Here is a 23,635-nt window from a genome sequence, read left to right as displayed (position 1 = left end):
GTAATATATACCTATATACACCCGAGTCCCGCTGTACCCCCATATATATATACACCCCATGTACTGTATATACACTATATACTGTATACACAGCTGTGTGCCCCCTGTAATATATACCTATATACACCCGAGTCCCGCTGTACCCCCCCATATATATATATATACACACCCCATGTACTGTATATACACTATATACTGTATACATAGCTGTGTGCCCCCCTGTAATATATACCTATATACACCCGAGTCCCGCTGTACCCCCATATATATATATACGCCCCATGTACTGTATATACACTATATACTGTATACACAGCTGTGTGCCCCCGTGTAATATATACCTATATACACCCGAGTACCGCTGTACCCCCCCATATATATATATATATATATATATATATATATATATATACACCCCATGTACTGTATATACACTATATACTGTATACACAGCTGTGTGCCCCCTGTAATATATACCTATATACACCCGAGTCCCGCTTTACCCCCATATATATACACCCCATGTACTGTATATACACTATATACTGTATACACAGCTGTGTGCCCGATGTAATATATACCTATATACACCCGAGTCCCGCTGTACCCCCATATATGTATATATACACCCCATGTACTGTATATACACTATATACTGTATACACAGCTGTGTGCCCCCTGTAATATATACCTATATACACCCGAGTCCCGCTGTACCCCCATATATATATATACACCCCATGTACTGTATATACACTATATACTGTATACACAGCTGTGTGCCCCCCTGTAATATATACATATATACACCCGAGTCCCGCTGTACCCCCATATATATATACACCCCATGTACTGTATATACACTATATACTGTATACACAGCTGTGTGCCCCCCTGTAATATATACCTATATACACCCGAGTCCCGCTGTACCCCCCCATATATATATATACACCCCATGTACTGTATATACACTATAAACTGTATACACAGCTGTGTGCCCCCGTGTAATATATACCTATATACACCCGAGTCCCGCTGTACCCCCATATATGTATATATACACCCCATGTACTGTATATACACTATATACTGTATACACAGCTGTGTGCCCCCCTGTAATATATACCTATATACACCCGAGTCCCGCTGTACCCCCATATATATACACCCCATGTACTGTATATACACTATATACTGTATACACAGCTGTGTGCCCCCGGTAATATATACCTATATACACCCGAGTCCCGCTGTACCCCCATATATGTATATATACACCCCATGTACTGTATATACACTATATACTGTATACACAGCTGTGTGCCCCCCTGTAATATATACCTATATACACCCGAGTCCCGCTGTACCCCCATATATATATATATATACATACGCCCCATGTACTGTATATACACTATATACTGTATACACAGCTGTGTGCCCCCTGTAATATATACCTATATACACCCGAGTCCCGCTGTACCCCCATATATATATACACACCCCATGTACTGTATATACACTATATACTGTATACACAGCTGTGTGCCCCCCTGTAATATATACCTATATACACCCGAGTCCCGCTGTACCCCCCATATATATATATATATATATATATATATATATATATATACACCCCATGTACTGTATATACACTATATACTGTATACACAGCTGTGTGCCCCCTGTAATATATACCTATATACACCCGAGTCCCGCTGTACCCCCATATATATATATACACACCCCATGTACTGTATATACACTATATACTGTATACACAGCTGTGTGCCCCCTGTAATATATACCTATATACACCCGAGTCCCGCTGTACCCCCATATATATATATATACACCCCATGTACTGTATATACACTATATACTGTATACACAGCTGTGTGCCCCCGTGTAATATATACCTATATACACCCGAGTCCAGCTGTACCCCCATATATATATATATACATACACCCCATGTACTGTATATACACTATATACTGTATACACAGCTGTGTGCCCCCTGTAATATATACCTATATACACCCGAGTCCCGCTGTACCCCCATATATATATACACCCCATGTACTGTATATACACTATATACTGTATACACAGCTGTGTGCCCCCTGTAATATATACCTATATACACCCGAGTCCCGCTGTACCCCCATATATATATATATATATATATATATACCCCATGTACTGTATATACACTATATACTGTATACGCAGCTGTGTGCCCCCGTGTAATATATACCTATATACACCCGAGTCCCGCTGTACCCTGATATGTACACATATACACACCATGTACTACATGTAGATGTATACACCTCCTGTTCTATATACACACCACGTACTGTATATACACTGTATACACAACCGTGTGCCCCCCTGTAATACCTATATACACCCGAGTCCCGCTGTACCCCCATATATATACACCCCACGTACTACATGTAGAGAATATATATATACACCCCATGTACTACTGAGGAGAATCTATCTCACCTCTATGTATATACTGAGGAGAATCTCCCTCACCCCTATGTGTATATACTGAGGAGAATCTACCTCCCCTCTATGTGTATATACTGAGGAGAATCTACCTCCCCTCTATGTGTATATACTGAGGAGAATCTACCTCACCTCTCTGTGTATATACTGAGGAGAATCTCCTTCACCCCTATGTGTATATACTGAGGAGAATCTACCTCACCTCTATGTGTATATACAGAGGAGAATCTACCTCCCCTCTATGTGTATATACTGAGGAGAATCTACCTCCCCTCTATGTGTATATACTGAGGAGAATCTACCTCCCCTCTATGTGTATATACTGAGGAGAATCTACCTCACCTCTGTGTGTGTATATACTGAGGAGAATCTACCTCACCTCTGTGTGTATATACTGAGGAGAATCTACCTCACCTCTATGTGTATATACTGAGGAGAATCTACCTCACCTCTATGTGTATATACAGAGGAGAATCTACCTCCCCTCTATGTGTATATACTGAGGAGAATCTACCTCCCCTCTATGTGTATATACTGAGGAGAATCTACCTCCCCTCTATGTGTATATACTGAGGAGAATCTACCTCACCTCTGTGTGTGTATATACTGAGGAGAATCTACCTCACCTCTGTGTGTATATACTGAGGAGAATCTACCTCACCTCTATGTGTATATACTGAGGAGAATCTACCTCACCTCTGTGTGTATATACTGAGGAGAATCTACCTCACCTCTGTGTGTATATACTGAGGAGAATCTACCTCACCTCTGTGTATATACTGAGGAGAATCTACCTCACCTCTATGTGTATATACTGAGGAGAATCTACCTCACCTCTATGTGTATATACTGAGGAGAAACTACCTCTCCTCTGTGTGTATATACTGAGGAGAATCTTCCTCCCCTCTATGTGTATATACTGAGGAGAATCTACCTCCCCTCTATGCGTATATACCGAGGAGAATCTACATCACCTCTATGCGTATATACTGAGGAGAATCTACCTCACCACTATGCATATATACTGAGGAGAATCTACCTCCCCTCTATGCGTATATACTGAGGAGAATCTACCTCCCCTCTATGTGTATATACTGAGGAGAATCTACCTCACCTCTGTGTGTATATGCTGAGGAGAATCTACCTCACCTCTGTGTGTGTATATACTGAGGAGAATCTACCTCCCCTCTGTGTGTATATACTGAGGAGAATCTACCTCACCTCTATGTGTATATACTGAGGAGAATCTACCTCCCCCCTATGTGTATATACTGAGGAGAATCTACCTCCCCTCTGTGTGTATATACTGAGGAGAATCTACCTCCCCTCTGTGTGTATATACTGAGGAGAATCTACCTCCCCTCTGTGTGTATATACTGAGGAGAATCTACCTCCCCTCTGTGTGTATATACTGAGGAGAATCTACCTCACCTCTATGTGTATATACTGAGGAGAATCTACCTCCCCTCTATGTGTATATACTGAGGAGAATCTACCTCACCTCTCTTTGTATATACTGAGGAGAATCTACCTCACCTCTATGTGGATATACTGAGGAGAATCTACCTCCCCTCTATATGTATATACTGAGGAGAATCTACCTCACCCCTGTGTGTATATACTGAGGAGAATCTACCTCACCTCTGTGTATATACTGAGGAGAATCTACCTCACCTCTGTGTGTATATACTGAGGAGAATCTACCTCACCTCTCTGTGTATATACTGAGGAGAATCTACCTCCCCTCTATGCGTATATACTGAGGAGAATCTACCTCCCCTTTATGCGTATATACAGAGGAGAATCTACCTCACCTCTATGTGTATATACTGAGGAGAATCTACCTCACCTCTATGTGTATATACTGAGGAGAATCTACCTCACCTCTATGTGTATATACTGAGGAGAATCTACCTCCCCTCTATGTGTATATACTGAGGAGAATCTACCTCACCTCTATGTGTATATACTGAGGAGAATCTACCTCACCTCTATGTGTATATACTGAGGAGAATCTACCTCACCTCTGTGTGTATATACTGAGGAGAATCTACCTACCCTCTGTGTGTATATACTGAGGAGAATCTACCTCACCTCTATGTGTATATACTGAGGAGAATCTACCTCACCTGTATGTGTATATACTGAGGAGAATCTACCTCACTTTTGTGTGTATATACTGAGGAGAATCTACCTCGCCTCTATGTGTATATACTGAGGAGAATCTACCTCGACTCTATGTGTATATACTGAGGAGAATCTACCTCACCTCTATGTGTATATACTGAGGAGAATCTACCTCCCCTCTGTGTGTATATACTGAGGAGAATCTACCTCCCCTCTCTGTTTTTGTACTGTAGACTGTATTTTTACACTCCCGCTTAAATGCTTTACTAACCGCCTGCGGGCGTCCTTATAGCTGAGATGCTTCCATACCCCCGGCCTGTGTATAGCTCCGTAGTTCCTCTGGATGCGTCCAGCAGTTTGAGTCGGTTTGCTCCCTCTATAGTCCATGATTGGGGATTTCCGTGCCGTATTCTGTTAATGGAGCAGCTTTCTTAACGCCTCGGCATTTGATCTTGATGTTAGCTGCAAGCAGTTCCTGATCAGCGCCGCAGTCGGCGGCAGGAATGGTTTTTTTTATTGCAACGACTGAACTTTGGTATCCAGCCACGTGGTAAGTTAGTGAACCTCTCCATCTTACAGGTCTATGCCCAACGACGGATGAGGAAACCAGTGAACATCTTTATGCCGACGTCCAGAGAACTTTAGGGCCCCCTGTCTTCGGGCGTCGTGGATCCGCCGCGGGAGCCACCGCCTGGGAGCAGGAGCCGGCAGACGGATCTAGGCTGACCGCGGAGAATCAGGGCAATCCGCTGCATGCTGCTATATGCCGGCCGTGAGCGGAGGATCACAATGCTTCTCCGCTCATGGATAGTGGGCTGGAGCTTCCATAGCACCGCTATGGAAAGCTTCAGCCTGCGTGATTCGCCAGCGATACCACACCCGTGGACAGGAGCTCTAAACGAAGAGCCAAAGACATCATTTACATTATTGACGACTGCAATTCTATAGTCAGCCGCCAGCCAGAAACAGCCGTCACAGGTAGATGCCGGCTTGGTGAAGACGCCGCTGATCACCTGGTACAGTTCTGCCAAGAAAATAGTCTCGGCATAGCAAACACCTGGTTTATGCAAGCCAAGCGCCGTCTGTCCGCGCGGACATCCCGCAATGGCCTCCAGCAAAATCAGACTGATTGCATCCTGTGTAATCATCGTTAGTAAAGTTGAGTCGTTGCAATAAAAACCTTTCCTGGCGCCGACTGCCGCACTGATGATGAACGGCTTGCAGCCCAGATCAAGATCAAATTCTGTAGTATTAAGGAAACCGCTTCATTGAGAAAATACAACACCTCTAAAATACCCATCTGTCCCTCTCTCACACACCCACACACATTTATTTACATATACATACATACATACATACATACACACTCATGTCCAATGGCCCCATATATGACACTATGACACATCCATGTATGACTCCGATGAGGACACGACTGTCGGTCATGTTGTTTGTGAGGTAACAGGCTGTCTCTGTGTCAGGGGGCAGTGAGGAGTGTCTGGATCCTGGCAGTCTCGTCCTGGAGTCTGATCTCTTACTTGTGGATGAGCTGGAGCTGTCAGACAGCAGCGAGCGACATCTCTCCTACTCCAAGGACTCTGAAGGTGAGTGTGAGTGATTTCTGCTCCTGAGGTTACTGGTGACATCTTACACATATACCCATACCGCCAACACAGGGCTAGAGACGTAGAGCCTTCACTGCTGCCAATGGGAGCTTCTTCTCTACAGGAGAGTACCCCGCTGTCCACAAGAGCTTACACTCTACAGGATCGTAGCTGCAGCTCAAGAGAAACCTTGTACACAGGAGCATGGATTGTTGTCGCAGCTCAGAAGAAGCCTTGTAGACAGGAGCATGAATCGTAGGTGCATCTCTTACAATTTAAGAGAAGCATTGAGGAGTGTTGATTGTAGGTGCAGCTCAGGAGAAGCCTTTTGGGCAGGAGCCTAGATCGTAGGTGCCGTCCAGAAAAAGCCTTGTGGACGGGAGAGTGGATCGTAGCTGCAGCTCAAGAGAAACCTTGCAGACAGGAGTGCAGATTGTAGATGAACCGCTGCAGAATCCTTGTAGACAGGAGTGCAGATTGTAGATGCACCGCTGTAGAATCCTTGTAGACAGGAGTGCAGATTGTAGATGCACCGCTGTAGAATCCTTGTAGACAGAAGCATGGATCGTAGGTTCAGTTTAAGAGAAGCCTTGCAGACAGGAGCGCAGATTGTAGAGTCACCTCAGCAGAATCCTTGTAGACAGGAGCATGGATCGTAGGAGCAATTTGAGAGAAACCTTGTAGATGGGAGTGTAGATCATGGGTACAATTCTTTAGGATTGTTGATGCTGCAGCCCAGAAGAAGGCTTGCAGACAGGAGCTGTGATTGTAGGTGCAGCTCAGGTGAAGAATGTTGTGTCCCGTGTATGTCAGGTAACATGTGGGTATTTGTTGTATTTGCAGATTCTGGGGTTGGCAAGATGGAGATTCCTTGTTACTCTCTGAGTGAGGATGAATATTCCGGCTATCGGCCTCTTAGTGCGGACAGTGATCCCGAGGAGGCGGCCATGGTGTCCACACCACCTCCCTGTGAGCAGTGTGATCCCCGCAGCCGCTGTGTTTTCCTTGCACACCAATGTTTACCCTTGTCGTCATCTCCTATGGCCGAAGGTTCGGCGCCTCTCCAGATCGGTCCTCCATCCCTAGACGAGGAGGCACAGAAGGACAGGCTGCTCTTTCCCTGCCGCCTGTGCCCCTTCTCCACTCATTACTCCAGTCACCTCAAACGTCACATGAAGACTCACAACGGAGAGAAGCCTTTCCGCTGCCCTCATTGCCTATATGCATCCGCACAATTAGTTAACCTGAAGCGCCATCTACGCACCCACACGGGGGAGAAGCCCTTCCGTTGTGATCACTGCAGCTTCTCCTGCAGCAGTCCGGGAAACCTAAAGCGGCACCAGCGGGTCCATACCCAGGAGAAACCGTACATCTGCAATCTGTGCGCCTACCGCTGCAACCAGAGCCGCAACCTGAAGCGCCACCTTTTAGCTCATCGCAGGAGAGGACTAGAGAGGCAGCACCAGGGTGTTAAGAGGGAGGAAGATGAAGAGGATGGAGATGAGGATGAGGATGAGGAAGAGAAAGGCAGCAGAAACAACGCCCCCAATGGTTAGTTTACAAACTCATGCTTCACTCCCCATGATGTAAATGTGCAGTCGGGCTGGGAAGGGGTTCCCACAAATGGTCATACATTTCTGTTCTGTGGATGGTGCTGGCTTAGAAGCTGAGCCGGTTGTGTCTCTCTCTGCAACAGCGGGGATTGGTGAAAACGACGATCCCTGCTGTTAACCCTTTACATCTTCTGATCAATATTGATCATGGCATTTGAAGCGTTCACAGAGAGAAGGCGCTCCGTCTGTGATGTCATTCGCCTTCCGCCTTGTAATCGTGGAGGGCTGATGTGTTGTCTTCGCAGTCGGATGCCACGGCCTGTGATCCCTATGAGAAGTGATAATGCATTGCAGTACAGAAGCACTGTAGTGTATTTTCATTGCGATCATAGCATCCCAGCTTCTAGTTCCCTACAGGGACATAAAAAATAGTAAAATAAGAAAAAACCCAATTGTAGACTTTTCCCACTAAGGTTAAAATAAAAAAAAAGCAGCATGTTTGACATCATTGCATCCTTACCGACTTACGGTAAATCGAACGCACATTTTATCCTACACGGCAAATACTGTTAAAAAGGAAAGCAAAAAACAGGCACAATGTGAAATAAGTCATCAAAACATCCCCATGGCCTCCAATATGGTACCAATAAATACCACCGCTCGTCACGCCGAAAACACGGAGCTCCGTGGTGGGAAGACTAAAACCGCTATGGAACTGGGAATGTAGCGATGTCATGAAAACAAGTATGTTTTATTGTGTAAAAACCTAAAAAACATCATACCAGCCTGCAGAAAGAAGGTATCCTGTAATTGTCGCTGCGCCATGTGGGGCTCGTTCACACGGCCGTAGGAGTACAACGCTGCAGATTGAATGAAAGGCCATAGAATGTCATTGCCTCCATTCACTGTGTGAAATACGCGTGCGTAATACAGGGTGACAGTACGCCATGTGAATGAGGCCTAATGCTGTAAAAAAGAAATGTTCTTTGTTTCTCCCCGCCCTCCCAGAAAAGTCCAGTTTTATAATACGTATCCAAAAAGTGGTACTAATAAAAACTACATCTCATCAAGCAAAAAACATCCGTCATACGACCGCGGCAATGGGAAAATAAAGTCATGGCTTGTGAAAAGTTGGGATGAAAATCCCCAAAAGGTGTGTCCCTAGGACCAAAACAGGTCGTCACTAAGGGGTTGAATAGCCTAATATGGGGCGATTCATCACCCCCCCCCCCCTCCCCGCCCCTCTGTGATAGTGATGTGCAGGATCTTTGGGAGTGCTATTATGAAGCTCGTGGTTTGCATTTCGTTTAACCAAATGAGGAAAATGTCAAGACCTTATAATAACCCTTCCGATTGCAGAATCTACTCCCGTCAGGATGATGACATCAAGTAGGATGGAAGTGACCACTAATATGATGATAGGAGCTTGTGATACATGTACCTACTCACCTGCCATAACATTAAAACCCCCTCCAAACTATTGTGTAATCCCTCTATGAGCCGTTGAGGCCCGGACTCCACAAGACCTCTGAAGTGTCCCGTGGTCTCAGCAGTAGGTCCTGTAAGTTGCCCGCTGTGGCCTCCATGGGTCTGACTCGTTTCTCCCAGTTGGATGAGATCAGGGAGGAGAAGTTGTCCTCTCCATATCTCTGTCCTGTACCTGCATTGCAGCTGGACACAATCCTGCTGAGGGCACTTGTCTGTACAATGGTAGGTGGTACATGTCACAGCCACATGATGCTTGACCCAAGTACCCAGCAGAACATTGCCCTTCACACTGCCTCACTGGCTTGTCTTCTTCCTATCCTGGTCCCATCTCTTCACAAGGTAAGTGACGCACCCGGCCATCTACATAATTTATTAGACTAGACCTCCTGTTGCTCCCTGGTCCAATTCTGATGCTCATGTGTCTATTGTTGACAGTTTGAGCAGTGGCCAGGGTTCATATGGGCATTCTGTCCTGTTTGTGGCTACACAGCCCCATACCCAATGAGCCGTGCAGTCCTGTGTGATCTGACATCCTTTTATATTATCAGTAACTTGTCCTACAGTTGCTCTTCTGTGGGATTGAGCCAAACAGGCGTCCATCACTCCCTACACCCATCAGTGGCCCTTAGGCGCCCAAAACCCTGTTGCTGATCACTGGTTGTTCCTCTTTGGACCACTTTTGGTAGGTATTAACCACTACATACCAGAAACACCCCACAATACTGACCATTGTGATTTGAAGGCGCTATGACCAGTCGTCTACACATTACAATCCGGCCCTTGTTAGTCACTCTTGTACATGCTATCAATTGGCTGATCTCTCGTTGCTTAGTATATCCCATTGTCGTGGATGGGAGAGGGAAGACCCGACCCACACCGCCTCCATCAACGATTTGTCACAGATTGAGTGTTCCTAGCGCCTGGCTGCTATGACCATGTGTCACGGCCGAGCCTCGATCAGTCACTCTAGCGAGATTGAAAAACACCTCCTGATCCGGTGTAACACCCGCCAGCGCTCTACAATGCTGCACACGGCGCCACCAGCAGCTGCTTAGGGAAGCTGGGACCCGGACTATGAATTTTGAGCATAATCTTTGGAGTTTATGGTTCCTTTTAAAACGGACAAGGCTTGACTAATAAATTGTAGATTGATATAAAAAAAAAAAAAAAAAAAAGAGTAGCAGTGCAGATATATACACAAAGAATATACAAAAAGATTGTTACACTGGATTTTAAGGGTGTACACAACAAAACAGTCTTTAAAATAAAACAAGGAGAAAAATAAACAAGATCCTAGATTTGGTATTTGTCACGTCCAAGATTCTGATCCGTGCAGAGTTACTGAAGCAATAGAAGCAGCCTTCTGCCAAGCCGTATCTCTGAAGTCTGACACCTATTATACAGATACAACGTAATGTAACCCACCCCAGACAAACGCCATTCCCATAAGATATTGTTATTTTATTGTCAGTGATTTTAATGTTATGGCTTATCAGTGTAACCAGATGAAGGTGTAAGATGGATGGAGGTGATGAGATGACCTGTAGCACAGAGTATGGTATTACATGCTCCTATCACTATGTTGACAAAAGTATTTTCCCCTTCCACCATTCCTGTGCTGTCAGGTGAATTTCGAGTATTAGGTATAAAGGAGAGGATCAGATGTCACCAGGTGTTGAGCTGACAACAGGGTCTGGCGGTGGAATGTCACCGGGTGTTGAGCTGACAACAGGGTCTGGTGGGGGAATGTCACCGGGTGTTGAGCTGACAACTGTGTCTGGTGGGAAGATGTCACCGGGTGTAGAGCGGACAACGGAGCTGGTGGTGGGATGTCACCTGGTGTAGAGCGGACCACGGGGTCTGGTGGGATGTCACCTGGTGTAGAGCGGACCACGGGGTCTGGTGGTGGGATGTCACCTGGTGTAGAGTGGACCACGGGGTCTGGTGGTGGGATGTCACCTGGTGTAGAGCGGACGACGGGGTCTGGTGGTGGGATGTCACCTGGTGTAGAGCGGACGACGGGGTCTGGTGGTGGGATATTACCTGGTGTAGAGTGGACCATGGGGTCTGGTGGTGGGATGTTCCCAGGGGTAGAGGGGACCACGGGGTCCGGTGGTGGGATGTCACCTGGAGTAGAGCGGACAACTGGGTCTGGTGGGGAGATTTCACCTGGTGTAGAGCGGACAATGGGGTCGGGTGGTGGGATATTACCGGGTGTAGAGCTGACAACTGCGTCTGGCGCTGGGATGTCATCAACCAATCAGTACAGCACATCACAGCTTCTGGACCTTCCAGAGCCCACTGTAGGTCATGTTATTGGGAGATGGAGGCTATCCGGTGTGCCGATGCAGCCACGTTCAGGAGACCTGACAACAAAGCCTTGTAGAAGCTGTGAAGACATCACGCACATCATCTGCCCTTGCTTAGAAGGCCTTACAGGACATTGGACCATCCATTAGCAGCAGAACCCTCCATAGGGAATGGCATGTAAAGGGTTACCATGGACGAGCAGCTGCACACAACATCACAGTGAATGCACAGCAGCACCTGCGATGGGGTTTGGAGCGACGGACTGTAAGTGAGTGGAAAGCAAGTGTTGTGGACAGATGAATCAGAGTACTCCATCTTCCGATCGGATGGCGGCACTTGGGTGTGGTGGTTGCCTGCAGAGTGGTTTCTACATGACTGCATCATCCCAACAGTGAGATATGGAGGAGGGTCTGTTATGATGTGGGGGTGTATCTGCTGGGAATGACTAAAGCCATTGATTATAGTGTTCACCCTCACCACCAATGGGCTCAGAGTCATCCTGGACAATGTGGCATCACCTCCCCTATGGTAATACTCTGGTACAGCTTCATGTCTCTACCAACATGACCAAGCGCCGTGTGCGTGTGAGAGGGGGGCAGAACATCTGCAGACTTCATTGGCCGCCCAAAGACCGACTCAATCCCATCAAGCGGGACGAACCAGAATGCCGTATCCGTGCGCCCAACACACCCATCATCCCCAAATCACTATCTGAAGCTCCTCCAGGAATGGAGGCAAATCCTTCCACACATCTATGGGAATTTGATGAAAAGCGGCTGCGGAGGGGACTGCAGTCATCGAGACCAAAGGCAGCCCAAAACTGTATGAAAAAATGTGAATAAAATCCAATTTCATCACCTATGTGTGACCCAATACTTTTGTCAGCATAGTTTATTTGACAACCAGAAGGTCATTTCATTGATATGAGGTTGTCATGCAGGTTGTGTGTTTCATCTGTATTGTGACTTTCCCATGTATGTCAGATACTGATGGTATACAGGCTCCATGTCATTATATAGCCTCTGACAGAGAATCTGTATATAGTTTACTCTAAGTGTGTACAAATCTGGCCGTGTGAGATGCTCCATGGAATAGTGCCTGTGGCAGGTTGCCATCTATACAGAAGGGCTGTATCGTGCTTTGCAGGGTTTGGAAAAGTGCTTGAAGTTGTCTCTCTTAGGTGGTCCTATTGAAGTCAATGGAATGGTGACCATTTGTTAAGCCCCCATTGATAAACAAGTTATGCCTTGTCCCGTAGATTGGTCAGGACTTGTTTTCATGGGACAACCTTTATGAGTAATTGCTTAGATATGAGGGAAACAATTATGGAATCTCCTTGTATTTCGCATTCCCAAAGCAAATCCTGACACAAGTCTAAAAATGTTAATGAGTCAGGGCATACATCCAGACATGGAGAGCTTGGACTTGGCTAATTGAAAGAAATTGCTCTTAACAAGAGACTTGTCAATTGAAACAATGGAGGTAATTAAAACTCCTTCAAGATGGAACTCCTACACAGTTGTTCCCGGCCAGCGGGATGTAAAATTTGGTGCTAGTACACTCCTTGTCAAAAAAACAATGCAGTCCCTAGAAGATATTGTAGTTTTGCTAAAAAACCCGTCCTGCACTTCCATCTCATGTAGACATGCAAAAGATTAGCGTTGTGGCGTGGTTAGATGAACAATCTTGCCACTGAGGCCCTAAAAGTGGTTCCCCCCCTTAGCCTAAAGGAGGCTCTCGGAGGCTCCTTGTGTCCAGTGACCTCTTCTTCCGCTTGTGTAGAGCTTGTTGACCACTAGACGCGTCCATGACGCAGAGAAGAGATTTTACCCCATTACCAGGGTCTGAGAGGGGCGCATTATTGGGATGTGAAGAGCTGGATGGGTCGTATCGATGAATTGTCTCCCCCTGGCCGTTCTGACCAGACTGTTAGGGGGTGTTGGGACCAGTGGATGTGTGAGGATACACAAGGTGACCGGGCTCAGGACGCCCCCTACAGACCACCAGTAGAGAGGAGTGTATCACCAGACTGCTGGGGGTTGTTGGGACCAGTGGATGCATGAGGACACACAAGGCGACCAGGCTTAGGACGCCCCCTACAGACCACCAGTAGAGAGGAGCGTCTGACCAGACTGTTAGGAGGTGTTGGGACCAGTGGATGTGTGAGGACACACAAGGTGACCGGGCTCAGGATGCCCCCTACAGACCACCAGTAGAGAGGAGTGTATCACCAGACTGCTGGGGGTTGTTGGGACCAGTGGATGCATGAGGACACACAAGGCGACCAGGCTTAGGACGCCCCCTACAGACCACCAGTAGAGAGGAGCGTCTGACCAGACTGTTAGGAGGTGTTGGGACCAGTGGATGTGTGAGGACACACAAGGTGACCGGGCTCAGGACGCCCCCTACAGACCACCAGTAGAGAGGAGCGTCTGACCAGACTGTTAGCGGGTGTTGGGACCAGTGGATACATGAGGACACACAAGGTGACCAGGCTTATGACGCCCTCGACCTACCACTGGTAGAGAGGATCGTCTGATAATGCTGAGCAGCTCCCAACCGTTTTGTCGTCTGCCATCTGGAGACAGGTGGCGTCATCATGACAGCCCAGTGTCTGCTGGTACCATTTGCAGGCACTTGTTACAGAGTGGTACTGGGTTGTCTTCAGAGATGAATCCAGGTTTAGTTTTGGCGCTGACAAAGTCCACTGCTGTTGTATGCGATGGCCCCCCAAACCATCACAACAGTTGGTCCCCCCCTAGTGGTCTTTCGAGGGACAGTGACAGCTCAGTGATATGTTCAGACCATCCTGCAGCCATATGGCTTTCTCTCATGGCGGCTTCCAAAAAGCATTTCCCAGCAGGATAATGCTCAGTCACACACACAAGCATGTCTCAGGAATGTCTCCACAACATTGCCGCACTATATGCCTTGTCATGAGATTTATCGCTAATAGAACACGTATGCGAGCATTTGGGACGCCAACTGCCACAGCCTACAAGTTTGCACCATCTAAAGGCTCAGTTACAGCAAATGTGGAGCAATATGCTGCAGGATACCATATAGAACATGTATGCCTCCATGCCTGCCTGTATTACATCTTGTATCCAAGCTAGCGCTCGCCCCAATAGGGTACTTGAGCATCCATGCCTAGCTGTATCACATCTTGTATCCAAGCTAGAGGTGGCCTAACAGAGTACTAGAGCCTCCATGCACCCTGTATAACATCTTGTATCTAAGCTAGAGGTGGCCCACTAGGGTACTAGAGCCCCCCCCCCCCCCCCATATCACATCTTGTATCCAAGCTAGAGGCAGTACAACAGGGTACTAAAGCCGCCATGCCTGCCCATATCACATCTTGTATCCAAGCTAGAGGTGGTACAACAGGGTACTAGAGCCTCCCTACCCCCATATCACATCTTGTATCCAAGCTAGAGGCAGTACAACACAAGCTCTACACAAGCTGAAGAAGAGGTCACTACACACAAGGGGGGGGACCTTTAAGGTTTCAAGTGACAAGACCTTTCATCTAATCACCACAATTTTAATCCTTTACAGATCGGCCTGAGATGGAACTGCATGCCGAGTTTTACGGCAAAATGACAACTCCTTCTGGGGGCGGATTGTCTGTGACAAAGAGTGTAGAATACAAAAATAGAGGTCACGAGTGTTATCTGCTGTATAGTATCATTCATACTTCCACCAACCGGAAGGTGTCAGCACCCATCAAACAACGCCATCTCACCGAATACCACCCTATAACATCACATTCTCTCGACGTGAGCAGATTTCTTTCATGAAAATTCAGGTTGCTCATGGTAGGAACGCACAAAAGTTTCACCGAGGCCTTCGAAAAGCATGCGATGAGATGGGTAGCATCATTTTAAGAAGGACCTGAACATGTCCCACACTAGGCCAGAGCAGGCTGGAGTGTGACTGCTACAGATGAATCTCTTATTGCTCAAGTTCGCCTGCTACTGGCAGACTGAGGATGGACATGCGAAGACATATGGCTGCTGAGATAAACATTTCATCCAAATCTACGAACACGATTCTAACAGTCACACCTAATAATGTGAACAGTGACTAGCAGATGGGTTCCACACAACTGTATCAAGGTTCGAGCTCGGCACTATATGGAAGTGTCTGCGTCTCATCATGAAAGAGACGGAGAATCTTATAGGAGATGCATTATCACAACTGATGAGACGGACACGGAGCTACGAGCCTGAGCTGAGAACGCACCAGCAACATGAATTGGTGAGATGGCATTGGTTGATGGATGCTGACACCTTCCGGCTGGCAGAAGAGGTAAGAACAATACCATAGATTTCACTCATGACCTCCAATGGAGCAGGGTGTTGTCAGTAATTGTTAAAGACCCTTATAAGTTGGGATGGCCACCACTGAGCTGTAGACGTGAGCAGTCTTCCACATCCTACCTGTTATATTTTCTCTTCTCACAGATGTGTCTGTCGCAGTCCTGGCTCTTCCTGTGACAACCAGCGACCTTGATCTCTTCTTACCAACTTGTGCTCTTTTGAGTCATTCTCCTGCTCCTCGTCCACCTCCCTCGGCAGATGGTCTACCAGAACTGCTCTTTCCATTCACCTGTCGATCGTGTGGGATGGTCTTAAATGAAGGCTACCCCCAGGATGAAGATGAGGATGACAGAGTGGCTGAAGGACACTACTGCCCTCGTTGTAATGCCCCTCCAGCATCTGGAAGTCCTGGCAAAGGCTTCTCCTGCCTTCTCTGTTCATTTGTGACTCATTATCCAAACCACTTGTCCCGACACATGAAGACCCACAGTGGGGAGAAGCCTTACAAGTGCCAACTGTGTTCTTACGCTTCTGCTCATTATGATAACCTGAAGCGGCACCAAAGGGTGCATACTGGTGAGAAACCATATAAGTGCCAGCTGTGTGACTATGCCTGTGGCAACCTTGCCAACTTGAAGAGACATGGACGCATTCATTCAGGTGACAAACCGTTTCGCTGTGGTTTGTGTAATTATAGCTGCAACCAGAGTATGAACCTCAAGCGCCACATGCTGAGACACACCGGGGAGAAACCATTCCGCTGTGCACAATGCCACTACACTACAGGACACTGGGACAACTACAAGCGGCACCAGAAGACTCACGGGCACTCTGATGGCCTGAATGAGTCCCATACTCCCTTACATGGCAGCATCTTCAGCAAATCCGAAACAGCAGCATAAGAACCGGCGGTGATGGGGCAGCACCTCGGTTATATCTGTCCATATGCATATTGTTTCACTATGGTGTATTGCATGGTTGACTCACGTGCCTGTCCAATTAGTGCTAGACATTTCATGTGTGGATAACGACCATCCTCTGCCGAGCTGGAGGACAGTAATCAATTCCCTGGTGGATGTAGGCCATGAACTTTTTATTATTTCTTGGTAGAGTCCACGCTCCATTTCGAAGGCTGGGGCATATTTCGGAACTGGTAGGACTTTGAGGACCTTGTAAGCAGGTGGAACTACACAAACTGGACAGAATGTGAACATTCCCCTCGTGTTAATACTTATTTATGCAGTAAATATTCCAAATATCCCTTTGTCTTCATTGAGTTGAAGTTGGGTGATATTTGTGTTCATTATATCCAGATGCTGGCCATACGTTACCCCGAACCCTTTTTGTCTCAAAGGGGTTGTCCAAATGTAAACTATTGATGGCCTTTCCTCTGAGTAGGGCATTAATAGTAGATTGATGGGGGTCTGTTTCCCAGGACCCCCACAAATCAGCTGTTTTCCAGGCCAGCGTGCTTATGCATTGAATTGATTTCTGCAGGAAGTAGACAGCTCTGTTCTTACTCTTGTGGCCAGGCTTCGTATTGCAGGCAAAGTACCCATTCATTTCAGTGGGAACTTGGTCTGCAATACTAAGTATGGCCACAACAGTAAGAATGGTGCTGTGCGTTTTTCTGTATCATGCAGCTCAATGCAATAGCCCAACAAACATCTGATCGGTAGGGGTCTTCAGCTGGGGTTCGTTGCCTATCTACTATTGATGACCTATCCTGAGGACATGCTACTAATAGTTTACAAATGGACAACCCCTTTAACCTACAACATTTCAGTATTTACATGACTTCTTGCACCAATGCAGCTCCTACAATAATGAAGAGACCTGTGCTTATACTCCCTGTGAGCAATGTTATGTGGAAGACATCCAGCAGTAAAGTCCATTTTAAGACTCTGCATAGTCGCTTTGTTCTTGTGATGCACCAAATAAGTAATTGTCTACAGCAGCTATTCCTGACATTGTTGTGATTGGGACCCTCGAAAGCGGTTTCCACCTGCGAGAAGCCCTAACCCATCCCTATTTCAGCTTTCCATCCACCCTGACTAGTCTTCTCTCCTCTGGCATGATGTTCCACCACCATGCTTCACTGTAGAGATAGTATAGGGCAGGTGATGAGCGGCGCCTGGTTTCCATCCACACTGACTGGTCTCCCCTCCCCCAGCATGACGCTCCACCACTAGGCTTTAGTGTAGGGATGGTATTGGGCCCATGATCTGCAGCACCTGGTTTCCTGCAGACAGAATGCTTAGAGGCCAAAAAGATCCATCTTGGTGTCATCAGAGCGGATAATCTTGTTTCTCGCAGTTTGAGGGTCCTTTAGGTAACTCCAGGGGGCTTTTGATGTGTCTTACTGAGGAGGCTTCTTTCTGGCCGTCCGCCATAAAGCCCAGATTGGTGGAGGCTGCAGTGATGGTCAACCTTCTGGAAGTTTTTCCCATCTGCACGCAGGATCTTTGAAGCTCAGCCAGAGTGACCGCTGGGCTCTTTGTCTCCTCTCTTACAAGACCCTTCTCCCGTTAGTTTGGAGGGTCGGCTGCTCTAGGAAGAGTCCGGGTTGTTCCTCTTCCATGTAAGTATTATGGGGGCCACTGGGTTCTTGGTGTCCTCTCTTACTGAGACCCTTCTCCCTCTTAGTTTGGGGGGGGGGGGGGGGGTCTTTCTCCCCCTTAGTTTGAGGGGTTGGCAGATCTAGCAAGAGTCCTGGTTGTTCTTCCATGTAAGTATTATAGGGGCCACTGGGCTCTTGGTCTCCTCTCTTACAAGACCCTGTTCACCCTTAGCTTGGGGAGTTGGTGGCTCTAGGAAGAGTCCTGGTTGTTCTTCCATGTAAGTATTATAGGGGCCACTGGGTTCTTGGGAACTTTCAGGGCAGCAGAAATGTTTTGTAGCTTCCCCAGATCTGAGCCTCCACACAATCCTGTCTCTGAGCTCTACAGGCAGGTCTGTCCTCCTCCTTGGTTTTAGCTCTGATATGCATTGTGAGCGGTGAGACCTTCTATAGACGGGGGGATCTTTTATGTCCCATCAGATGAATTTCCCCCAGGTGACTCCCATCAAGGTGTAGAAAAATCTCAGAGATGATCAAGAAAAATGTGAGGCCCCAGAGCTACAAGTGTCACCAAAGGGTGTGAATACTTATGTCACTGCAAAATGGGAGGTTTTCATTGTTAAAAAATGTACACGATTTCTCCCGTTCTGTTGTCACTTATGGGGTACTGAGTGCAGAATGAGGGGGTACACACTGCCACAACATGCAAGAAGGTGAGAGGGGCTGAAAACTTTACAAAGGCAGGGTACAGATTCAAGCCTGGCTAATGCAAGTTAAAGGGAACCTGTTACTAGGTCCATGCTGCTAAAACCTCCATCAGCATGATCCCAGGACAGGTATGCACAGTGCGAGCATGTATGTCAATCAGCATGATCCCAGGACAGGTATGCACAATGCGAGCATGTACGTCAATCAGCATGATCCCAGGACCGGCATGCACAGTGCGAGCATGTACGTCAATCAGCATGATCCCAGGACCGGCATGCACCGTGTGAGCATGTACGTCAATCAGCATGATCCCAGGACCGGCATGCACAGTGCGAGCATGTACGTCAATCAGCATGATTCCAGGACAGGTATGCACAGTGCGAGCATGTACGTCAATCAGCATGATCCCAGGACAGGCATGCACCGTGCGAGCATGTACGTCAATCAGCATGATCCCAGGACAGGCATGCACCGTGCGAGCATGTACGTCAATCAGCATGATCCCAGGACAGGTATGCACAATGCGAGCATGTACGTCAATCAGCATGATCCCAGGACCGGCATGCACTGTGCGAGCATGTACGTCAATCAGCATGATCCCAGGACAGGTATGCACAATGCGAGCATGTACGTCAATCAGCATGATCCCAGGACCGGCATGCACAGTGCGAGCATGTACGTCAATCAGCATGATCCCAGGACCGGCATGCACAGTGCGAGCATGTACGTCAATCAGCATGATCCCAGGACCGGTATGCACAGTGCGAGCATGTACGTCAATCAGCATGATCCCAGGACAGGTATGCACAGTGCGAGCATGTATGTCAATCAGCATGATCCCAGGACCGGCATGCACCGTGCGAGCATGTACGTCAATCAGCATGATCCGAAGACAGGTATGCACAGTGCGAGCATGTACGTCAATCGGCATGATCCCAGGACCGGCATGCACCGTGCGAGCATGTACGTCAATCAGCATGATCCCAGGATAGGTATGCACAGTGCGAGCATGTACGTCAATCAGCATGATCCCAGGACCGGCATGCACCGTGCGAGCATGTACGTCAATCAGCATGATCCCAGGATAGGTATGCACAGTGCGAGCATGTACGTCAATCAGCATGATCCCAGGACCGGCATGCACCGTGCGAGCATGTACGTCAATCAGCATGATCCCAGGATAGGTATGCACAGTGCGAGCATGTACGTCAATCAGCATGATCCCAGGACCGGCATGCACCGTGCGAGCATGTACGTCAATCAGCATGATCCGAAGACAGGTATGCACAGGGCGAGCATGTACGTCAATCAGCATGATCCCAGGACAGGTATGCACAGTGCGAGCATGTACGTCAATCAGCATGATCCCAAGACAGGTATGCACCGTGCGAGCATGTACGTCAATCAGCATGATCCGAAGACAGGTATGCACAGGGCGAGCATGTACGTCAATCAGCATGATCCCAGGACCGGCATGCACCGTGCGAGCATGTACGTCAATCAGCATGATCCCAGGATAGGTATGCACAGTGCGAGCATGTATGTCAATCAGCATGATCCCAGGACCGGCATGCACCGTGCGAGCATGTACGTCAATCAGCATGATCCCAGGACAGGTATGCACAGTGCGAGCATGTACGTCAATCGGCATGATCCCAGGATAGGTATGCACAGTGCGAGCATGTACGTCAATCAGCATGATCCCAGGACTGGTATGCACAGTGCGAGCATGTACGTCAAATCAGCATGATCCCAGGACAGGTATGCACAGTGCGAGCATGTACGTCAATCAGCATGATCCCAGGACTGGCATGCACAGTGCGAGCATGTACGTCAATCAGCATGATCCCAGGACTGGCATGCACAGTGCGAGCATGTACGTCAATCAGCATGATCCCAGGATAGGTATGCACAGTGCGAGCATGTATGTCAATCAGCATGATCCCAGGACCGGCATGCACCGTGCGAGCATGTACGTCAATCAGCATGATCCCAGGATAGGTATGCACAGTGCGAGCATGTACGTCAATCAGCATGATCCCAGGACTGGTATGCACAGTGCGAGCATGTACGTCAATCAGCATGATCCCAGGACTGGTATGCACAGTGCGAGCATGTACGTCAATCAGCATGATCCCAGGACCGGCATGCACAGTGCGAGCATGTACGTCAATCAGCATGATCCCAGGACAGGTATGCACAGGGCGAGCATGTACGTCAATCAGCATGATCCCAGGACTGGTATGCACAGTGCGAGCATGTACGTCAATCAGCATGATCCCAAGACAGGTATGCACAGTGCGAGCATGTACGTCAATCAGCATGATCCCAGGACAGGTATGCACAGTGCGAGCATGTACGTCAATCGGCATGATCCCAGGACAGGCATGCACAGTGCGAGCATGTACGTCAATCAGCATGAACCCAGGACAGGTATGCACCGTGCGAGCATGTACGTCAAATCAGCATGATCCCAGGACAGGTATGCACAGGGCGAGCATGTACGTCAATCAGCATGATCTGAAGACAGGTATGCACAGGGCGAGCATGTACGTCAATCAGCATGATCCCAGGACCGGCATGCACCGTGCGAGCATGTACGTCAATCAGCATGATCCCAGGATAGGTATGCACAGTGCGAGCATGTACGTCAATCAGCATGATCCCAAGACAGGTATGCACCGTGCGAGCATGTACGTCAATCAGCATGATCCGAAGACAGGTATGCACAGGGCGAGCATGTACGTCAATCAGCATGATCCCAGGACCGGCATGCACCGTGCGAGCATGTACGTCAATCAGCATGATCCCAGGATAGGTATGCACAGTGCGAGCATGTATGTCAATCAGCATGATCCCAGGACCGGCATGCACCGTGCGAGCATGTACGTCAATCAGCATGATCCCAGGACAGGTATGCACAGTGCGAGCATGTACGTCAATCAGCATGATCCCAGGACCGGTATGCACAGTGCGAGCATGTACGTCAATCAGCATGATCCCAGGACAGGTATGCACAGTGCGAGCATGTACGTCAATCGGCATGATCCCAGGACAGGCATGCACAGTGCGAGCATGTACGTCAATCAGCATGAACCCAGGACAGGTATGCACAGTGCGAGCATGTACGTCAAATCAGCATGATCCCAGGACAGGTATGCACAGGGCGAGCATGTACGTCAATCAGCATGATCCCAGGACCGGCATGCACAGTGCGAGCATGTACGTCAAATCAGCATGATCCCAGGACAGGTATGCACAGTGCGAGCATGTACGTCAATCAGCATGATCCCAGGACAGGTATGCACAGTGCGAGCATGTACGTCGATCAGCATGATCCCAGGACTGGCATGCACAGTGCGAGCATGTACGTCGATCAGCATGATCCCAGGACTGGCATGCACAGTGCGAGCATGTACATCAATCAGCATGATCCCAGGACCGGTATGCACAGTGCGAGCATGTACGTCTTATCTGCAAACGCAGCAGTATTTCAGAATAAGCATCCAAACGAGGGATCTCAAACTCATTAGCACCGGGGGCCACAGCTGCATTATGGTTATCTTCAAATGGCCGTTATCATTGGAAGACTGTATTTTAAAGGATATATTAAAAAGAGGAGAGGGGAGAAGAAACGGACCAGAGATAGGTTCCAGTGCAGGAAAACTGGGGCACAAGTTCCCCAACAGACATTTGGCTCTAAACTGCCAGGTAGTCAGAAAAGGAAAAATTATGGGAGTCAGCAGAACCCGGTGAAAGGGTCCCAAAAACATTCAAAGAAGGTGGTTAACCAGCAGCACAAACCTTGTAGATCCTGAAATCAGTGAGGCAGTCGGTCTGCAGAGCCTACAAGATGGCGAACCAACAATCCACATGTAAACTAGATGGACGAGGCCGCAGAGAGCAAACAAATATCCTCAGATGTCTTATTCCTCGCTTCGGCTCAACAGGAGCCTTTAAGGCAGTGCCCCAACTCCAGTCCTCGGGACCGCCAACTGGTCATGTTCTCAGGATTTCCTCAGTGTTGCACAGGTGATGTCATTATTGTCGGGGCCTCAGACATTGCCACAGGTGTACTTACCATAGGATACCCTGAAGACATGACCTGTTGGGGGTCCCTGAGGACTGGAGTTGGGGACCCCTGCTTTAAGGAATAAAAGACATCTAAGGATATTTGTTTGTACCAACTCTGCTGCCCTTCCTCACTAGATTAGGCAGCAGTATAACACAACAGGCAGGCGCACAGGATACGGGGGGCTGGAACAGACTGTTCTCTGCAGGATGGTAGCAAGGACCAGCCAGGATGTACAGGCCGCTTCACAGTCTGAGCCCCGGCAAGCAGCGCTGTCCTGCAGGGAGTGCACACCAAAGGCTTCGGAGGCTGCAGCAACAGCCACAGCACGTAGTCCGTGTGCACCCAACGTCACAGTGTAGGACCAA

At 48.0% G+C, this 23,635-nt stretch overlaps 1 protein-coding gene across 1 annotated transcript in view; it reads left to right on the top strand.

Annotated features, from left to right (window-relative positions):
- The window catches only part of ZNF513 (zinc finger protein 513), a 39,790-nt gene extending 21,956 nt beyond the window's left edge, over nt 1-17,834 (top strand). Inside the window, exons 2-4 of the mRNA XM_066594334.1 lie at nt 6,132-6,254; nt 7,098-7,805; nt 16,072-17,834. Coding sequence (XP_066450431.1) covers nt 6,132-6,254; nt 7,098-7,805; nt 16,072-16,829 — 1,589 coding nt within the window. The 3' untranslated portion in view covers nt 16,830-17,834. The remainder of the gene's footprint in view (nt 1-6,131; nt 6,255-7,097; nt 7,806-16,071) is intronic.
- Nucleotides 17,835-23,635: the final 5,801 nt, after the last annotated feature.

The sequence above is a fragment of the Eleutherodactylus coqui genome, chromosome 1, assembly GCF_035609145.1.
Source record: "Eleutherodactylus coqui strain aEleCoq1 chromosome 1, aEleCoq1.hap1, whole genome shotgun sequence".
In the NCBI taxonomy this organism is placed as follows: Eukaryota; Metazoa; Chordata; class Amphibia; order Anura; family Eleutherodactylidae; genus Eleutherodactylus; species Eleutherodactylus coqui.
This window is presented reverse-complemented; position numbering and strand designations above follow the sequence as displayed.